At 41.6% G+C, this 16,636-nt stretch overlaps 1 protein-coding gene across 2 annotated transcripts in view; it reads left to right on the top strand.

Annotated features, from left to right (window-relative positions):
- Positions 1-9,743, top strand: part of RIMS2 (regulating synaptic membrane exocytosis 2) — a 600,787-nt gene extending 591,044 nt beyond the window's left edge. For both annotated transcript variants that reach the window (XM_049633018.1, XM_049633019.1), the window contains 5 exons: positions 602-743; positions 5,272-5,384; positions 6,181-6,282; positions 8,306-8,445; positions 8,873-9,743. In XM_049633018.1, the coding sequence (XP_049488975.1) occupies positions 602-743; positions 5,272-5,384; positions 6,181-6,282; positions 8,306-8,445; positions 8,873-9,091 (716 nt within the window). In that variant the 3' untranslated portion in view covers positions 9,092-9,743. The remainder of the gene's footprint in view (positions 1-601; positions 744-5,271; positions 5,385-6,180; positions 6,283-8,305; positions 8,446-8,872) is intronic.
- The last annotated feature ends 6,893 nt before the right edge of the window (positions 9,744-16,636 follow it).

Genomic DNA, 16,636 nt, shown 5'->3' with positions numbered 1-16,636 from the left:
GGGGGGGTTCCTTTTGAGAGTCTCTGAAAGTTACCAACAGATGGGAAACTATTATCAGAGAGGCTGTCTCCCTTATTTGGCTTTCTTTGCCCTCTACTATCGATCACTCTACAAAATCAGGTTTTTGTATGAAAGTGAAGGCTGGAATTGAGGTTAACCCATGACCTATTCTTTGGAAATAAAGTCAAGCCCTAATCATTTCACTATGATCAAAAGAAAGGAAAGGAAGTTAAAAAAAGACAGGTATAACTCAACCTTGCCTTTAAATACTACGGATGAAAACAAAGCTTATTTTGTTTTCCTTAGGTTGAAACTTTATGTTCCTCTTGTTACCGATTTGAACACTGCTTTAGATGGAAACAAAACAACAGTATTTTTTTAGTGGCAGTATTTTGTGCTTCTTGAAGACTTTTTAGAATATCTGCATCCCACTCAACCAGACACTGTTTCAAATACCTTTTCTCTCTGTCTCCTTAATGAGAGCACTTTGTGTTTTACGCAGTTCTTTCCACCTGAGGACCTTCACCACGTTGGCTGCTTATGATTCGCTACCAGATGGTGGTGGCACAACTGTCATGCCTCTTGTCTTCTGTCTGTGCAGAAGCCGGCGGTAAAAAGCTCCGGAGCACCGTCCAGCGAAGTACAGAAACGGGCCTGGCTGTGGAAATGAGGAACTGGATGACTCGGCAGGCGAGCCGAGAATCTACGGACGGCAGCATGAACAGCTATAGCTCAGAAGGAAAGTGAGTGGGGCCAGCGTGACGCGCGTCTCTTCCGTGCCTTTGCCTGAGACCATCTTCTGTCTTCACTCTCTGCCCTTTCCCAGAAGCTAACTCACACACTCCACAGCACCACTTTCACATTCCTTGGCTGATTTGCTGTGAGGAGGACTTCTTTTTTGCTCACCTGCCACTGAGAAATGTGACCTATGTGGCTTTTTATATCAAAGGAGCTAGGTTTGGGGACAAAGTGTCTTGCTTTAACAGCGAGACGCTAAAATGTGACTGTCACAACACAGGCACATGAAAGTTTGCCCTCGCTTGACATAATATGGAGAAGGAATAAGACAGAATAAGCCCTCGTGCCACACCACATGAGCAATGCTAATTTTTAAAATCTTGGCTCTTATTACTAAAAATTATAGAACGCCGGATACATACTTAGTTCCACGAAGTAACAAGCAGTTCAGACCGATGTAACGCCACAAAGTAAGCTGGTGAGCCTCTCCTTTATGTAGTTAGCATATAGCTTTTCCTTGAATCAGCTGTATCTGAGATATTTTTAAAGCATTTGTCAAGATTGTGTAGCCCTGTCACCGACAAATTGATGATAATTAGCAACTGCGGATCCAGAGATGGGTGTGTTAAAGGACGCCACTAGAGGAAGGTGGCGTTTGCTGACTCCACTCTGTCATCACCATGGAGCATCAGATGTTCAGACAACTTGCGTGTAGCCAGTTCACAGACATGTTACCATAGGAGCTGCTGGCCGATTATCGATGATATGCCACAGGGAACGTTTGTCTAGCAAGATCATTTAAATACAAGAGATGTGTATGGTCTCCATACCTTTTTAAATAAGGTTATATGGGATACTTATAGAAACATCAAAATATTTGGATTAACTGTATTGGGAATTAAGGCTGGCAGCAGAAATAGATTTGGTGTTCATCAAGGAAGTCTTAGATGGAGAATGAAGTGGAAAATGTGCATTGAGCTCTCATCATTGCAGAGTGCTGTGGTAGATACTGTTAGGGACACAAAAATATCCAGACTGGGACCTCTGGCGCCCCAGCTGTTTATATAATATTGGAAAAATGGAAAGAATACTCATAAACTCATTCAATAAATATTTTCATGCCTTCCAGTGTTCTAGGCACTGTGCTGAGTAAGGGATATAATTCATACAAGGGAGCCAAAATCAGTTAGTCGTTAAGACCATGGGCTTTAGAACCACCTAGGCTTAAGTTCTCATCTGTTTCTTGGTACTGTAGAAACTTGGGCAAGTTTTTCTCAGTTTCGTTTGAATTAACTGAGCTTAACAAGTATTCATTAAGTGCTTGCAATATTCCAGACATGGTTCTAGGTGCTGGAGATACAGAATAAAATAAAATGAAAAACAAACCCTACCCTCACCAAATTTACAGTCAATAGATAAGATGCACAAAAAATAAGCAAAGTTGTTAATATATATATATATATATATATATATATATATATATGGAAAATTAGTAAAGTATATAGTAGATTAGATAGTGTAGGTGCTAAGGAGAAGAAGGAAAGGAAGAGAGACGATAGAGGGTAAGGGTAGGTTTTTTGTAAGGTAGACGGGGAAAAGACATATTTGAGTAAAGATTTGAAGAATATGGACATTTGAGGGAAGAACATTCCAGGCTGAAGCAGTGCTGAGGCCCTGAGGCAGCATTCGCCTGGCATCAGCAGTGGGAAGGACAGAGCGGCAGACTAAGGGCAGGAGTAGTAACAGACTAGAAATTAAGACAGCGGGGGCAGGGTGGACAGCTCAGATGGTCTTTATACATCATTGTGAGGACTTTGCTCTTACCCTGAGAGGGATTAGAAACCAGTAGAGGATTTGAGCAGAGTCCTGATATCATCTGACTTTCATTTTAACAGATCACTCTGATTGCCATGGAGGTGGAAAGTAAATTTGGCCACAGAGAGATCATTCCGAAGGCTGTTCAGTAACACCAACGATAGAAAATAATGGCTTAGACCACAGTGGTATCATTAGTGAGGACAGATTCTGGATGTATTTTGACAGTAGAGCCAATAAGAGTTAATTGATATATTTGATGTAAGTAATGAGAGAAAGGGGGTGTATTCGTTTGCTAGGGCTGCCCTAACAAAATACCAAAGATTGGATAATTTAAACAACAGAAATGCATTTTCTTATAGTTCTGGAGGCTAGAAGTCCAAGGTCAAGGTGTTATCAGGTTTGGTTTCTCCTGAGGCCTCTCTCCTTGACTTGCAGATGGCCTCCTCCTCAGCATGTGCTTACATGGTATTTCTTCTATGCATGCATACCCCTGATGTCTCTTCTTATTATTCTTCTCCTTCTTTTTAATGTTTTTATTTATTTACTTATTTGGAGAGAGAGAGTGAGTACAAGCAGGGGAAGAACAGAGAGAGAGGGAGAGAGAGAATCCTAAGCAGGCTTTGTACTGTCAGCACAAAGCTCGATGTGGGGCTCGAACCCACTAACCACGAGATCCTGACCTGAGCCACGATCAAGAGTCAGACGTTTAACCTGCTGAGTGCCCCTGATGTCTCTTCTTATAAGGAGTTGACTCTATCGCTATCTTCAATTTCTTTTTTTCTTGTTCTCTCTTGAAACTCTATTCAGTTTTTCCTTGCTCTCTTGCTTGCTTTATTTTTCTCCATTCTACTTCTTCTTACAAGGATACCAGCCATATTAGATTAGGGCCCTGCCCTCATGACCTCATTTAACCTTAATTACCTCTTTAAGGGCCCAGTCTCCAACTATGTCTTACTGAGGGTTTAAGCCTTCAACATATGCATTGGTTGGGGGTGGGGCGTGGGGGGGCACAGCTCAGTCCATAACAAAGAGGAAAGACTTACCCCAAGCTGGGCAATTGAAAGAATGAACTTGCTATTTAAGATGAGTATTCCCTAAGGGGTGCCTGGGTGGCTCAGTCCGTTAAGCTTCAGGCTTCAGCTCAGGGAATGATTTCGTGGTTTGTGAGTTCAAGCCCCATATCAGGCTTTCTGCTGTCAGTCTGTCAGTGCAGAGCCTGCTTCACATCTTCTGTCCCCCTCTCTGTCTGCCCCTCCCCAGCTCACACATGCATGTTCTCTCTCTCTCTCTCTCTCTCTCTCTCAAACACAAATAAAAACATTAAAAAAATAAAAGATGAGAATCTCCTGAGAAGAACAGAATTTGGCTTTTTGTTTGGGACAAGTTAAGTATCAGTTGTCTATTAGACATCCAAGCAGATCTGTAGACAGCACAGATCAAATGCAGGTCTGTGGTCCAAGCTGGAGATGTCAATCTAGGCCATATCAGCATAGATGGCATTTAAAACCATGAAACTTCATGAGATTACCAAGGAGATTGGGGCATGCAGAAAAAAATAAGTCAAAGGATCGAGCTCCCAATATTTCATGGTAGGACCAGTGAAGGAGACTGAAGCAGAGTGGCCAAAGGGGAATATCAGAGGACTAGAGGACCTGGGAAGCAAAGTGGACAAAATGTTTCAAGGAAGAGGGAGGGCTTGATTGTGCCAGATGCCGCTAATGTGTTACATTAGACGAGTACTAACAATTGGGCTTACCACAGTGGCCCTTAGGTCACCTTGGTCAGAGAAATTTTGGTAGAGTGGAGAAAAATAAAGCAAGCAAGAGAGCAAGGAAAAACTGAATAGAGTTTCAAGAAAGAACAAGAAAAAAGAAATTGAAGATAGCGATAGAGTCAACTCCCCCAAGGAGTTTTGAGTAGAGAAATGGGGTGCGAGGTAGCAGCAGAAGAAGTGGAGTGAGGAAAGGGATTTTTTTTGAGAGAGAGAGAGAGAAAAAGCATGAGTGAGTGAGGGGCAGAGGGAGAAAGAGAGAGAGAGAGTGGAGTGCAGAGCATAGAGTGGGACTCGAACTCATCTGAAGTGGGACTTGAGCTCACGTGATGTGGGGCCCGGACTCACAAACCGTGAGATCATGACCTGAGCCGAAGTTGGATGCTTAACCAACTGAGCCACCCAAGTGCCCCTTTTCTTCTTCTTCTTCTTCTTCTTCTTCTTCTTCTTCTTCTTCTTCTTCTTCTTTTTGAAAGGGATTTTTTTTTTTAAGGTAGAAGATTTTTTTTTTAAGGTGGAAGAATAACAGTATGTTCGTGTACTGATGGGAATGATCTGGAAGTTTCATCTATAAAACAGGTTAGATACTAAAATCGATCTCCGAGTAGCTAAGAGGATTCAATACAACAATACCTGTTGTGGAGTAAGTGCTCAGCAGGTGCTCGGTGTTACTGCTAGAAATCACAGTCCATGTCCTCCAGACAAGGAAGAGAAAGACACACACACAGCAGCCTGCAATCCAGTGTGACAGGTGCTTCTGGTGACACACATGGGCCGCTACAGAAGAAGAAAGGAAGAGCCATGGGAGGTGGATCTGGGTGTTGGGATCCAATTAATATAAGTAGGAAAATAGTGGCAGTAACAGAAGGGGGCAAGAGGGAAACCCGAGCTGCCTGAGAGTAAATGGGTTGAGGGTTTAATCTCATGTGTTCTTTTGCTTTTAGTCTGATCTTCCCTGGCGTCCGCCTGGCCTCCGATAGCCAATTCAGTGATTTTCTGGATGGCCTTGGCCCTGCCCAGCTAGTGGGGCGTCAGACTCTGGCTACACCTGCAATGGGTAAGAATTTCTGTCTTGTGATTTTATTGATTCTCTTCTGGATTATTGAAAATTACATTCTCTGATTTCATAGAGTCTCGAACAGTATTGTCAACAGAAATAAGTATTTTTATTTTACCAATAAAAATTTTTAACCAATTTTTCCACTTCATTTAAATATGCTTTTTATTTTTTTTTTTTTTAACGTTTATTTATTTTTGAGACAGAGAGAGACAGAGCATAAACAGGGGAGGGTCAGTGAGAGGGAGACACAGAATCTGAAACAGGCTCCAGGCTCTGAGCTGTCAGCCCAGAGCCCGATGCGGGGCTCGAACTCACGGACCGTGAGATCATGACCTGAGCCAAAGTCGGCCACTTAACCAACTGAGCCACCCAGGCGCCCCTAAATATGCTTTTTAAAGTAAGATAACATCGGGGCACCTGAGTGGCTCAGTCAGTTAAGCGTCCGACTTCGGCTCAGGTCGTGATCTCACAGTTCGTGAGTTTGAGCCCGCGTTGGGCTCTGGGCTGACAGCTCAGAGCCTGGAACCCGCTTCAGATTCTGTGTCTCCATCTGTCTGCACCTCTGCTGCTTGCCCTCTGTCTCTCACATTGTCTCAAAAATAAATAAACATTAAAAAATAGAAAATAAAAAAATAAAGTAAGATATCATTGATACATTTTTAAATATAGTTGAATTTTGGAAACTATATGGGAAATGACAGAATGATCTAAAACCAAGGTCTTTGGACACAAGCACTTTTCTTACTGCATTTGTACACTAAGGCCTGTCTGTTTCTTCCTCATATGCCATTAGGTGACATTCAGGTAGGAATGATGGACAAAAAGGGACAATTGGAGGTGGAAATCATTCGGGCTCGTGGCCTTGTTGTAAAACCAGGTTCCAAGACACTGCCAGGTAATAAAAGAAGACATGCTTCTATTATTTGCAATCCATTACTTTTCAATTCAGAGACTTTGTTTTTGATTAGATGCTGAAAACCTGGTTTTCAGATAATTAAGGATACTAATAATAAGGGAGTCTGTTATCTGTAGTAGTCTGTGAGTTGATCCTAAGTGAGCATTCGATTAGAGTGGTCTGGTAGGGCTAATATACGTTGTTAAATAAGTACATATGTAGTAGAAACCATTGCAAAATAAAAACTACCACACTTAGATAATTTATTTTGTACAACATGTACATAAGAAGTTCTTTTTCTGATTAGCTGATATTTTGTGTCATTCTTTACTTTATCTGGAGCTTCAAAATTCTCCTTAGGAATTCTTAAAGTCCTGAAATTAGAATAAAAACAGATACAGGTTGCCAAAGTAGCAAAAGCCTTTGTGTATAGGACATTCTAATTAGAAAACTTTTACTTTCTGTATTGTACAAAGAAAGAGAGGCACCATTGTCAGTTTTTATTGTGCTGTCACGTATTTCATACTGAAATGTCATCATCTAAGGTGCTTGGGGCCGTGAAAAATGACACAGACTCCAGATACATCGTGCAGAGATGTACAGAGGATGAGATCTGTTATGTAGAACAATTAGTAAAGATTCTGAAACTTGGTTTCTCACCTCAGCACCTCCACTGATTGAATTGTAATTTTGAATTTCTTGACTTTCCTTCCTATCCTTCCAGAAATTCTAAATTATAATGTGTATTACCTATTGTACAACCTTGCAGGAGCGATTAAGTCAATTGTGTTTATAAAAGTCTTGGAGCTAGTCAACCCACTCTGCTATAAAGAATATCATAATTTGTACATGCATGAAAATGCTTTTATTTTTTTTATTTTTTATAATTTTTTAAAAATTTTTTAAATGTTTATTTTTGACAGAGAGAGAGAGAGAGACAGAGAGAGAGAATGAGCAGGGGAGGGGCAGAGAGAGAGAGAGAGAGAAAGAGAGAGAGACAGAATCCGAAGCAGGCTCCAGGTTCTGAGCTGTCAGCAGAGTCTGACATGGGGCTCGAACTCACAGACCGTGAGATCATGACCTGAGCCGAAGTCGGACGCTCAACCGACCGAGCCACCCAGGTGCCCCTGAAAATGCTTTTATGAAGAGTCAGACACATCTCAAGCCATGGAATTCATAATTAGTTGCCTCTTCCCAGCTAATGTGAGCATATCACATCAAGCCCCACCGCTATCTTGTACCCACACCACCATCAATAAATAAATCTTTTGGGGCATCTGGGTGGCTCACTCGGTTGTGTCAGACTTCGGCTCAGGTCATGATCTTATGGTCCGTGAGTTCGAGCCCCGCGTCGGGCTCTGTGCTGACACCTCAGAGCCTGGAGCCTGCTTCAGATTCTGTGTGTCTCCCTCTCTCTCTGCCCCTCCCCTGCTCATGCTCTGTCTCTCTCTGTCGAAAATAAATAAACATTAACCAAAAAATAAAAACAAACAAACAAACCCACCCCTTGGAATAATAAATAAATGATTTTTATTTATAAAATTTATATTATATTATTATATAAACTATAGTATTTATATTATAATTTATTTCTAAAACAATATATAGCTTCTAGCACATTTAGATTTAAGTCCTGACAGATGAAAGACTGAACAAGACGTCTCTCCTGAATATTGTTAGGGACTAGAAGCAGTTCATCTTATTTAATACAGTGTTTAAATCTATGTAACCACTTGACGGTATAATAGTAACAACTCAGAGTAGCCTCTGAGTTAATATTGCCTAAAACTACTTGAATGGCAGTTTTATAATAAATAAGTAAGTAAATAAATAAATAAATAAATAAACAAACAAACAAACACCTATTCTTTAATGATTTTGACACAGTGTGGAAAGACTGGTGACTTTTGATTGCTGGCTCTTTCAGCCTAAAATTAAGCTGTTGTAGATGTCACGTGCAAGTTGAGTATTTCATAACCATGGCTCATCGCTTAACTCTCCCCTCTATGTTTTCTTTCTCAAGCACCATATGTAAAGGTGTATCTGTTAGATAATGGAGTCTGCATAGCCAAAAAGAAAACAAAGGTGGCAAGAAAAACGCTGGAACCCCTTTACCAGCAGCTATTATCTTTTGAAGAAAGTCCCCAAGGGAAGGTTTTACAGGTATTTACTGAATTGTTTATCCCCTACATAAGAAAGTATTTTCATGGAGTCAAACCTTGCACCCCCATATCTTCTTATTGCCTTCTTTTCGGTTGCCCACACTCGAAATTCTCGGAAGCGTCACAACAGTGGCTGGTGCTATAAAGCCACAGATGCTGTTGTTTCTTTCACAGTGAACTAGAGACTTGCAAAGCCCCATCATACACAGACTCCGATCTCCCTGGACTGCTTATGATCGTAACACTCGAGTACACTTGTCCTCATGTACCTTTGGGTTCTAGTAGTTAAAAACAACTATCCCAGCAATTAAAATACAACTCTTTAACTTAACGTTTGATATCCGCACATTAACTCAATGTATTTTAGTTTACAAGTTTTCACGTACATAGTTATACTGACATTACTCTCCTTTGTATTTTGCCAACAGATCATTGTCTGGGGAGATTATGGCCGCATGGATCACAAATCCTTTATGGGAGTGGCCCAGATACTTTTAGATGAACTGGAGCTATCCAATATGGTGATTGGATGGTTCAAACTTTTCCCTCCTTCCTCCCTAGTAGATCCAACCTTGGCCCCTCTGACAAGAAGAGCTTCCCAATCATCTCTGGAAAGTTCAACCGGACCTTCTTACTCTCGTTCATAGCAGCTGTAAAACTGTTGTCATAGCAACCAGCGTTACAAAAAAATAAAAAAAAATCACAGGTCGCAAACCCTGGTAACACTGCATGCTTAATGTTGTGTCTTCTGAGCCTGTTTCTAGGGATACAAAGCGATCCTGTGTTCTCAGAGGAAGTTGCACACATTGTGCCCTAAAGATGGCCCTCAGGTGAAAGAGCAGTTATGAAGAACTATCAGGTTTGGAGTTCAATAACACTCGAGTTTTGGTCCAATCTGAAGCCATGGATTAATCTCAAAGAATCAGTCAGTTTCATGCAACAAAAGCCCTTTTCAATGGCACCTTTATATTTTTATCGTTCCTTTTTCTTCATTTCTCTGACCCCAAAGCCCTGTTACGCCACAGAAATGGAGCTATACAGTCATTAAGCCATGTTACAAGTCAAGGAGTGAAGTCCTAGGAAGCATCAGGTGAAAAGCAAGAGACCAAAGAAGTGGTCCGGGACAGACGTCAGCCCTCCTCTGGAGCGTGACCAGCAGCGGCCAGTCCTGCGTGAACAGTGGCAGACTCAGAGCTCCGGCAGGCACGCCATTCACTAATGCCACGATGTGTTGGACTCTGAAAAACAAAATTCTGTGGCTACACTGTACTGAATGAAATTAAACTTTTTTTGCATGGACACAGATTAGCTGAATACTTAAATTATTTTCTTGGGGCTGCAACTTGCAAAAAAAAAAAAAAGAATAAAAATCAGCCATTTTCAACAATTTATATTATTTTTAAAAGTAAATTTCACTATTGCATGGTTTTAAAAAGGGGAGAGAACGCAACGGGGTGGTACAAAGAGACACCATGTTTATTCTTTAAACTGATCATAGTCTGTGTTTTGGCAGACATTACAAATGGGAATACTTTCTAGAAGATACTTAAAATTCTCTTTATGTGACAAATAAGCATAATATATTCAACTGATTTCCATGTTAAATATACAAATCTTATGAAGTTCAATATGTGCAAATTGTTCGCATCTTTCTTCCTCTTCTCTGTCTTACTTTTCCTCTTCGCTCTTTTAATCTTTTGTTTTCTTTCTCCCTACCAGAGTGATTATGCTAAAAGATTACAAGTTTTTGACCTGATACTCCTTACACCCCATGTTTGATTCAGAGCTATAGATGCTTCTGAATTTATGAATTTCTCAAGGCGGGGGGGGGGAAACTAAGAGCTTTCTTTATTTCCAGCATGTTGAAAAGGATTTTGCAACATGATTTGGGAGTACATTAAAGTAAGTCAGCATGTATTTGATAAAGAAGATATTTGAACTTTTGCAGTTTATTGTACAGTGCATGGTACTTTTATTTTCACCTTCAAAGTTCAGTTTACAGGAAAACCCTACAATCATGTGGCCGTTGTAATGTCTAATAAATTTGTTTTTAGCACCAGCATTATTCATACAGGGGTTAAAGTATTATTTCTAGAAGGTCTTAGGTTTTGTTTTTTAATTAATTAAAGCAATTTCTTTAGCCAATTTCCATTTACTATGCGAATAGAAACACTGCTAAAAATTTGGAGCCTGAAACACAGGGCTGTTTATTAATTCATTTTTCTGTAGTAAAATACAATTTTTCACAAATTATATTTCTAAAGAAATATAGTAAACATAAATATGCAACAGATAATTTTAAAGCTCCCATTTTTAGGTGACTCGAAGAAAGTCAATCTGCCGATTAATAGTTCTTTCACGCCATCACCAAAAGTCTACACCACAAATCCCCTAAGGTCAAACCCCTGCCTTTGGTTTTACAGACAGTTATTACCATTGGGTGGTGCTGCAAGGTCGAATTTCTCTTAAGTTTCCCTATTGAGAGGAGAAGTCACTGGTTAACGTTAACAAACCACCCACGCTTTCTGTTTCTTTATGTACACTTTGATAATGCATTCTTACAGGTCGATTTCAATTTCTTACAGCAACTTTTGAAATCCACATACATACCAGTTAAGGCCATGCACAAAAATTGCTTTCTTCTTCTTCTTCTTCTTTTTTTTTTTTTTTTTCCTTTCTAAATTCCATGCTGACCATTAAAAACTATCATGCTTGATATGGTGCAAAAGTTAAAATGAGTATCACTAAAAATGCCTTCTCTTTATGTGGTGCAATATGAAATACACCGAGACTGTGTCTTGACATTCTGAGATCTACGATGGACCCAGGTAAAGTTGTTAAAAGAACGAATAAAACTTTATGGAAATAATTTAGACACTTGTGTACCAGCAGCAATTGATTTAATAGACCTATAGTGTCTACATTCTCCCGTAGAATAAACGTTTACCATTTTCCTGATACTAAGATGCAGTCACGTAATCTTTTGTGCATATTCCTATATAAATTATTTCTAATTTTAATAAGAAGGACATGACTGTATGGGATATTTGTACATACTTGTCATTATGCAGTATTTATTTAAAAGTTGGTGTATTTTTTTTTTTTTTTAATTTTCACATGTCTGCACCTCGACTTGTGGTTTAGTCATGTAAATAGCACTATTCCAGTGACCATTGCTGCCCTGTACATAGTATGTTTTCAAAGTAAAGGGAATTCCAGTTGGGGAAAAAAAAAAAAAAAAAAGGGCAGATTAGTCCTGTAATGAACACCAACTAATGTAAATCAAATTCATTCTGGTGATGGTATTTAACACTTTAAATAAAACATTTTCTTTACAGACGTTGTATGCACGGCTTTCTCTGGCTTCCCTTCTCCCCATCCCCAAGCCTGGTGCAGCTTTCCCTGAACTCATGCATCATTTCAAGACAACAAAATAATTTTATTTTCCTTCTCCGTGCCAGAAACAGATTGCTGGTCTTAGCAAATAGCCCTCAGTAGAGCATGTTTCCAAAGAGCCAAAGGATTTCTGCTCACATCATTAAAAAGTTGCTGCTTTAAAAAAAACAAACAAAACATTGTTATTCTATGGTGGGGGAAAGGTGGTTGTTCCAGACTGAAGTGCTTTCTGGTTAAATGACTCAGCTCACAGACTCTGTGAGTAAACTGAGATTTCTGAGTCAGCGTCACCTCCACGGATGGCAGAGTCCTGAAGAATCACAAGAGGCCATCTGCCATTCCTTGGGTGAAGGTGAGAAGAGTGACAGGGGCTTTACCCAGCTGTGTCAGTTCAGCTTTGTGGGGGTAAGGGGGGTGGTGCATTTTCAGCGGGGGAGACGCCGGTGGTAACGGGACGTGTAACAACCTGTCCAGAGACTGGCTTCTATGGTGTGGCTCTGGAGGCGAGGGTTTCTGCGAATCCTCCCAGGGCAGTTCCTTAAACTGGAAGAAAAAAAACCCCAGCAGAGTTCTCTCGGAAGGCCCCCCACCCTGCTGCCCGGCTCTAAATTTAAAAGCTGGCTTAATTAGTTAAAAATTCAAACCTAGTTTTCTCTCCATTCTTGGAAATAGCCATCTCTTCCCTTTCCAAGGACTCCCTTCGAGCTCAGTCCCCCATGCCTATCCCAGGTTATTTGTCATTACTCAATGTCCACCTCCTAGTCTAAAGAGCTATTTCCTTGCTACTCACACACTCCTATTATACCAACCCCCTTGCCTTTCTTGCATGCCCTCTCTTGAAAAGCCCTTCTGCTTTCTCAGAAATGATCCATGCTAGCCCCTCCCTACAGCTCAACTCCCTGCTCAGGACTGAGCTCCTCTTTAGCGGTTCTGACTAAACCCGAACAACGTGGCTGCCATTGACATCAGCACCTTCACTTTCCCGGGAACATGTGATCAAAGCTCCACAGTCCGCAATAAAGGACATGGTGGTCACGCTTGTAGGGGCTGAGAGAGGAATGGCCAAGCAATCACCAAAGCTGTCCGCCTGTATTGACTTAGTCCCAGAGTGTAAGTGACTGACTTCCACATTACAAACCAGTTTGGGTTTTTTTTTCCGGTTCCTGGCTCTGCCGCTTGCTTGATGTTCAGCCTTGACCATGTCATTTATATTCTCTGAGTCTCACTACCCCAAACTGCAAAATGACAATAGTAAAACTACCAGCTCATTGGGTCATCATAGGGATTGAATAAAACAATGTATATGGAACACAGCACCATGAGTGGTATAAAGTAAGTGCTCCCAAATGCTATTATGAGTATAAGTAATTGATCAGAATACCATTTCACTCTTTGCTGGTCTCACTGAAGGTGCAAGTCCTCTTAAGAAAACAAATTGTTTTGGGGCACCTGGGTGGCTCAGTCGGTTGAGCGTCTGACTTCGGCTCAGGTCATGATCTCACGGTTCATGGGTTTGAGCCCCGCGTCAGGCTCTGTGTGGACAGCTCAGAGCCTGGAGTCTGCTTCGGATTCCGTGTGTCTCCCTCTCTCTCTCTACTCCTCCCCTACTCATGCTCTGTCTCCCTCCCTCTCTATCTCAAAAATAAACATTAAAAAAAAAAAAAGTTTTCTCTGGACATTCAGGGCCAAACTGAGGGATCACCTGCTGGATTGGGGGGTAGCTCTGCTGAGCTCCTTGCAGACCGCGTCTGATCTTCCCTGAAGAAGAAATGTACCCCCAATGTATTCAGCTACCATCAGGGTTGCATAAAAGACCCCGGTGAGAAATCTCAGGCAGCAAGGCAGCTCAGGGCCTTGTCAGAAGGTACAGCTAGGCAAATAGAGTTGGGCAGACATCCAAAAGACAGGGCCTTAAAAATACCCTGGGAGAGTTCACTGGCTGGCTCTCTGTCCTGGAGAGTCAGTGATGGGACAGGAAGTCGCAGCCCCTGGAAGATAACATAACATGGGAGCAGGGTGACCTCAGAATCCTCATAGATCCTTGGGTTCCTTATCGTGCAGCCTCTTTGGTTGTTTCCTAGGCAAGAAATAGGTCAGACTTTTCTCTGCTTTTCACCTGCAGGGTCTGGGCTCCCCTCTGTCATGGGTCTGGCTGGGCTGCTGGGGACAACAGACTTTTGGGGTGGCCACCCAAGATCAATGAGGGCCCCCACAGACTACATTGGGTGATATGCTGGGGTACCCAAACCCTGACTGCTGATGACTTGGGCCCTATCTGAGAGTAATGAACAGCATGTGTTAGGCAAGGGCAAGAAACTATGTGTTAGGCAATCCTGAGCCTTCCTTAGCACATTTCAAGCTCTTGCTGGGGAAACTTTGGAAATTGTGAGAAAAAGTATGCATTGCCTAGTTCATTCTTGATTTATTATAGCCAAGAACTTTGTGGGCTAACAGGCAAAGACCAACAACAACAACAAAAAACAACAAAATCAATGCCTCGGTGGTAAGGGGGAGCAGCAGGATAGGGGGTGGACTCATCCTAAATATTCTGAGTTCTGATGAGTGCTGGGCACTCAAAGTTGACAGTCTAGTCAACCTCAAGGTATAAACTTAGTGCCTGAAGACTTACGGAAATAATGCCAGACTCACAAAACCAAAAATCTAGTTCTTTGGGCTTTCTCAGAAGAAGTGACAGGGTACAACAGGGCCTCAAGTCTTAAAATTACCTGAGAGACAGGCACTTCAGATACCCAGGAATCATTTCTCTTCCAAATGGACTGGTCCTCCGTCTCTAGATACTAACAGGCCCATCTTTTCTGTCTTCTATCTTTTCTATTGTCACAATAAATCATCTTTCTAGTCTCAGGTGTAAATACTGTGACCCTTCACTTCAAGCTGAACCTCAAACCCTATCACGCATTTTTCATGGTATGGAAGAGGAAATGGGCATGGGAAGGGAAAGAGGGAAAGAAGAGTATAGAAAAGGAGGGGACCGAGAGAGAAAAGCACCCCAAAACAATTTAGCCCTTAACTAGCTTTGGTCTGTTTTCCCTGTCTGGAATGTAGTTCGTTTTCTCACACCTAGCTGGAGCGGGGCAGGTGAATGGGTGAATGTGAATGAGCACCAGAGACAAAATGGAAACAGAAATAAACACTTGGAGGCTTCCTTTAATGATATAGTTACATCCAGAGTCTTCCTGGGGAGCTGAGTACACCCTGAATGTGAAGGAGAAAGGTCGTGGCTTTTAAGAGGACACTCAGAGAGGAGACAGCCACCCTTCTGGGCAGGAGTTCAGTTTGAGGGACACAAACCGCACACACAGAGAGCAGGACCACAACGGCACCATGATGGAAAGGTCTCCCTCTTGGAACACAATAAGCAGCAGTGGGAGCACCTTGCAGTCGCTGCAAGAGGTCTGTTATCCTTCCTCTCTGCCTGTAGTATGGGATTATCAGAGCACTAGTCCGCCCAGCCGGAGGTCTTTTTCCTATCTGTGGGCTGGGCAGTTTATCAGCTGGATTTCAAACACAGCATTGTGCACTTATGGAACAGGTTCTCGGGACAGGGAACAGAGTAGGGCTCAGGGGTCCGAGGAATGTGAAGACAGGTCCCAGCAAGCAGCAGTGCCCGTGGGAGACTGCTGATTGCAAGCACTTTTCAGGTCCTGGTATCCCAGGGCTCAAACACTACCGATTGCCACCTGCTCTTGTCTCCACTGTATAGCTGGTCTTCTTAATAATGACAACCCCAAAGAATACACTGCAGGGCAGTATAGTCTCTATATTTTATTTTTTAAATATGGTTTTATATATATATATTTTTAAATTCTGTTCCTGCACTAATAATGCCATGGTGAATAAGACCTCATCCCAGACTGCAAAAGGACCTCTCTGAATATGACCAAAGTATATTCTTCTGTACCTAAAATATGTCTGTTGCTAGATAAGATACGCACTAGACAGGAACAAAGAGGAAGATTTGGTTAATTTTCTTCAGAAAGTTTGCCTGAAGGAAGTGAGCTTTTCTGTTTATTGTTGACTTACTGTGTGTCAGTTTACTCATCTGCCGCAAAGGCAAGTAATGGCCACTTCAAAGGGCTGTTGGGAGTTAAAATGACAAAAGAAATGACCACTTCCAACACAGCCCAGGATACAATAAGTACGCAACCAAAGTTATTTCTTATATTAACCAGGAACTGCGTTCAGCACAGGATAACAGAGTCTCCAGTGAAAGTAGCTTATTTTTTCTTCAAGGTTGCTTCCTGGTTAGAAGATGGTAGCTGTGGCTCCTGCCATCACGTCTACGGTTCTAAGAGAGAAAAAAGAGGAAGAAGGAATAGTGAAGGGCACCAGTCAGGTGGGGAAAGGAAACAGCTTGAACGCTTGTCAAGAAGTTCTGCTCAAGACTTCAAGGCTTGGGGAGGCAGGGAATGCTCAATATTTAACCCTTAGGTATTGTGGTAGCTGTAGGATTTTTGTAGATGCTCTACCATATTGAGCAAGTTCCCTTTTAGTCTCAATTTGCTGAGAGTTTTTGTCACGAAGGGCTGGTAAATTTTGTCAAATGCCTTTTCTCCTTCTACTGAGATGTTTGTATTGTTTTTCACCCACACACTGTTACTATATGAATTACACTGATTGATTTTCCAATGGTAAGCCATTTAAACATTTGGAAGGAAACCCAACTTGATCATGATGTATTATTTTCTTTATATATTGCTGGAGCTGATTTATTATTTTGTTAAGGATTCTTGCATCTGTGTCCAGATATTGGTCTTTAATTTTTTTTCTTTGTG

Source organism: Panthera uncia, chromosome F2 (genome assembly GCF_023721935.1).
Source record: "Panthera uncia isolate 11264 chromosome F2, Puncia_PCG_1.0, whole genome shotgun sequence".
In the NCBI taxonomy this organism is placed as follows: Eukaryota; Metazoa; Chordata; class Mammalia; order Carnivora; family Felidae; genus Panthera; species Panthera uncia.
The sequence above is the reverse complement of the archived record's forward strand: the minus strand, read 5'-3'. Positions and strand labels throughout refer to the sequence as shown.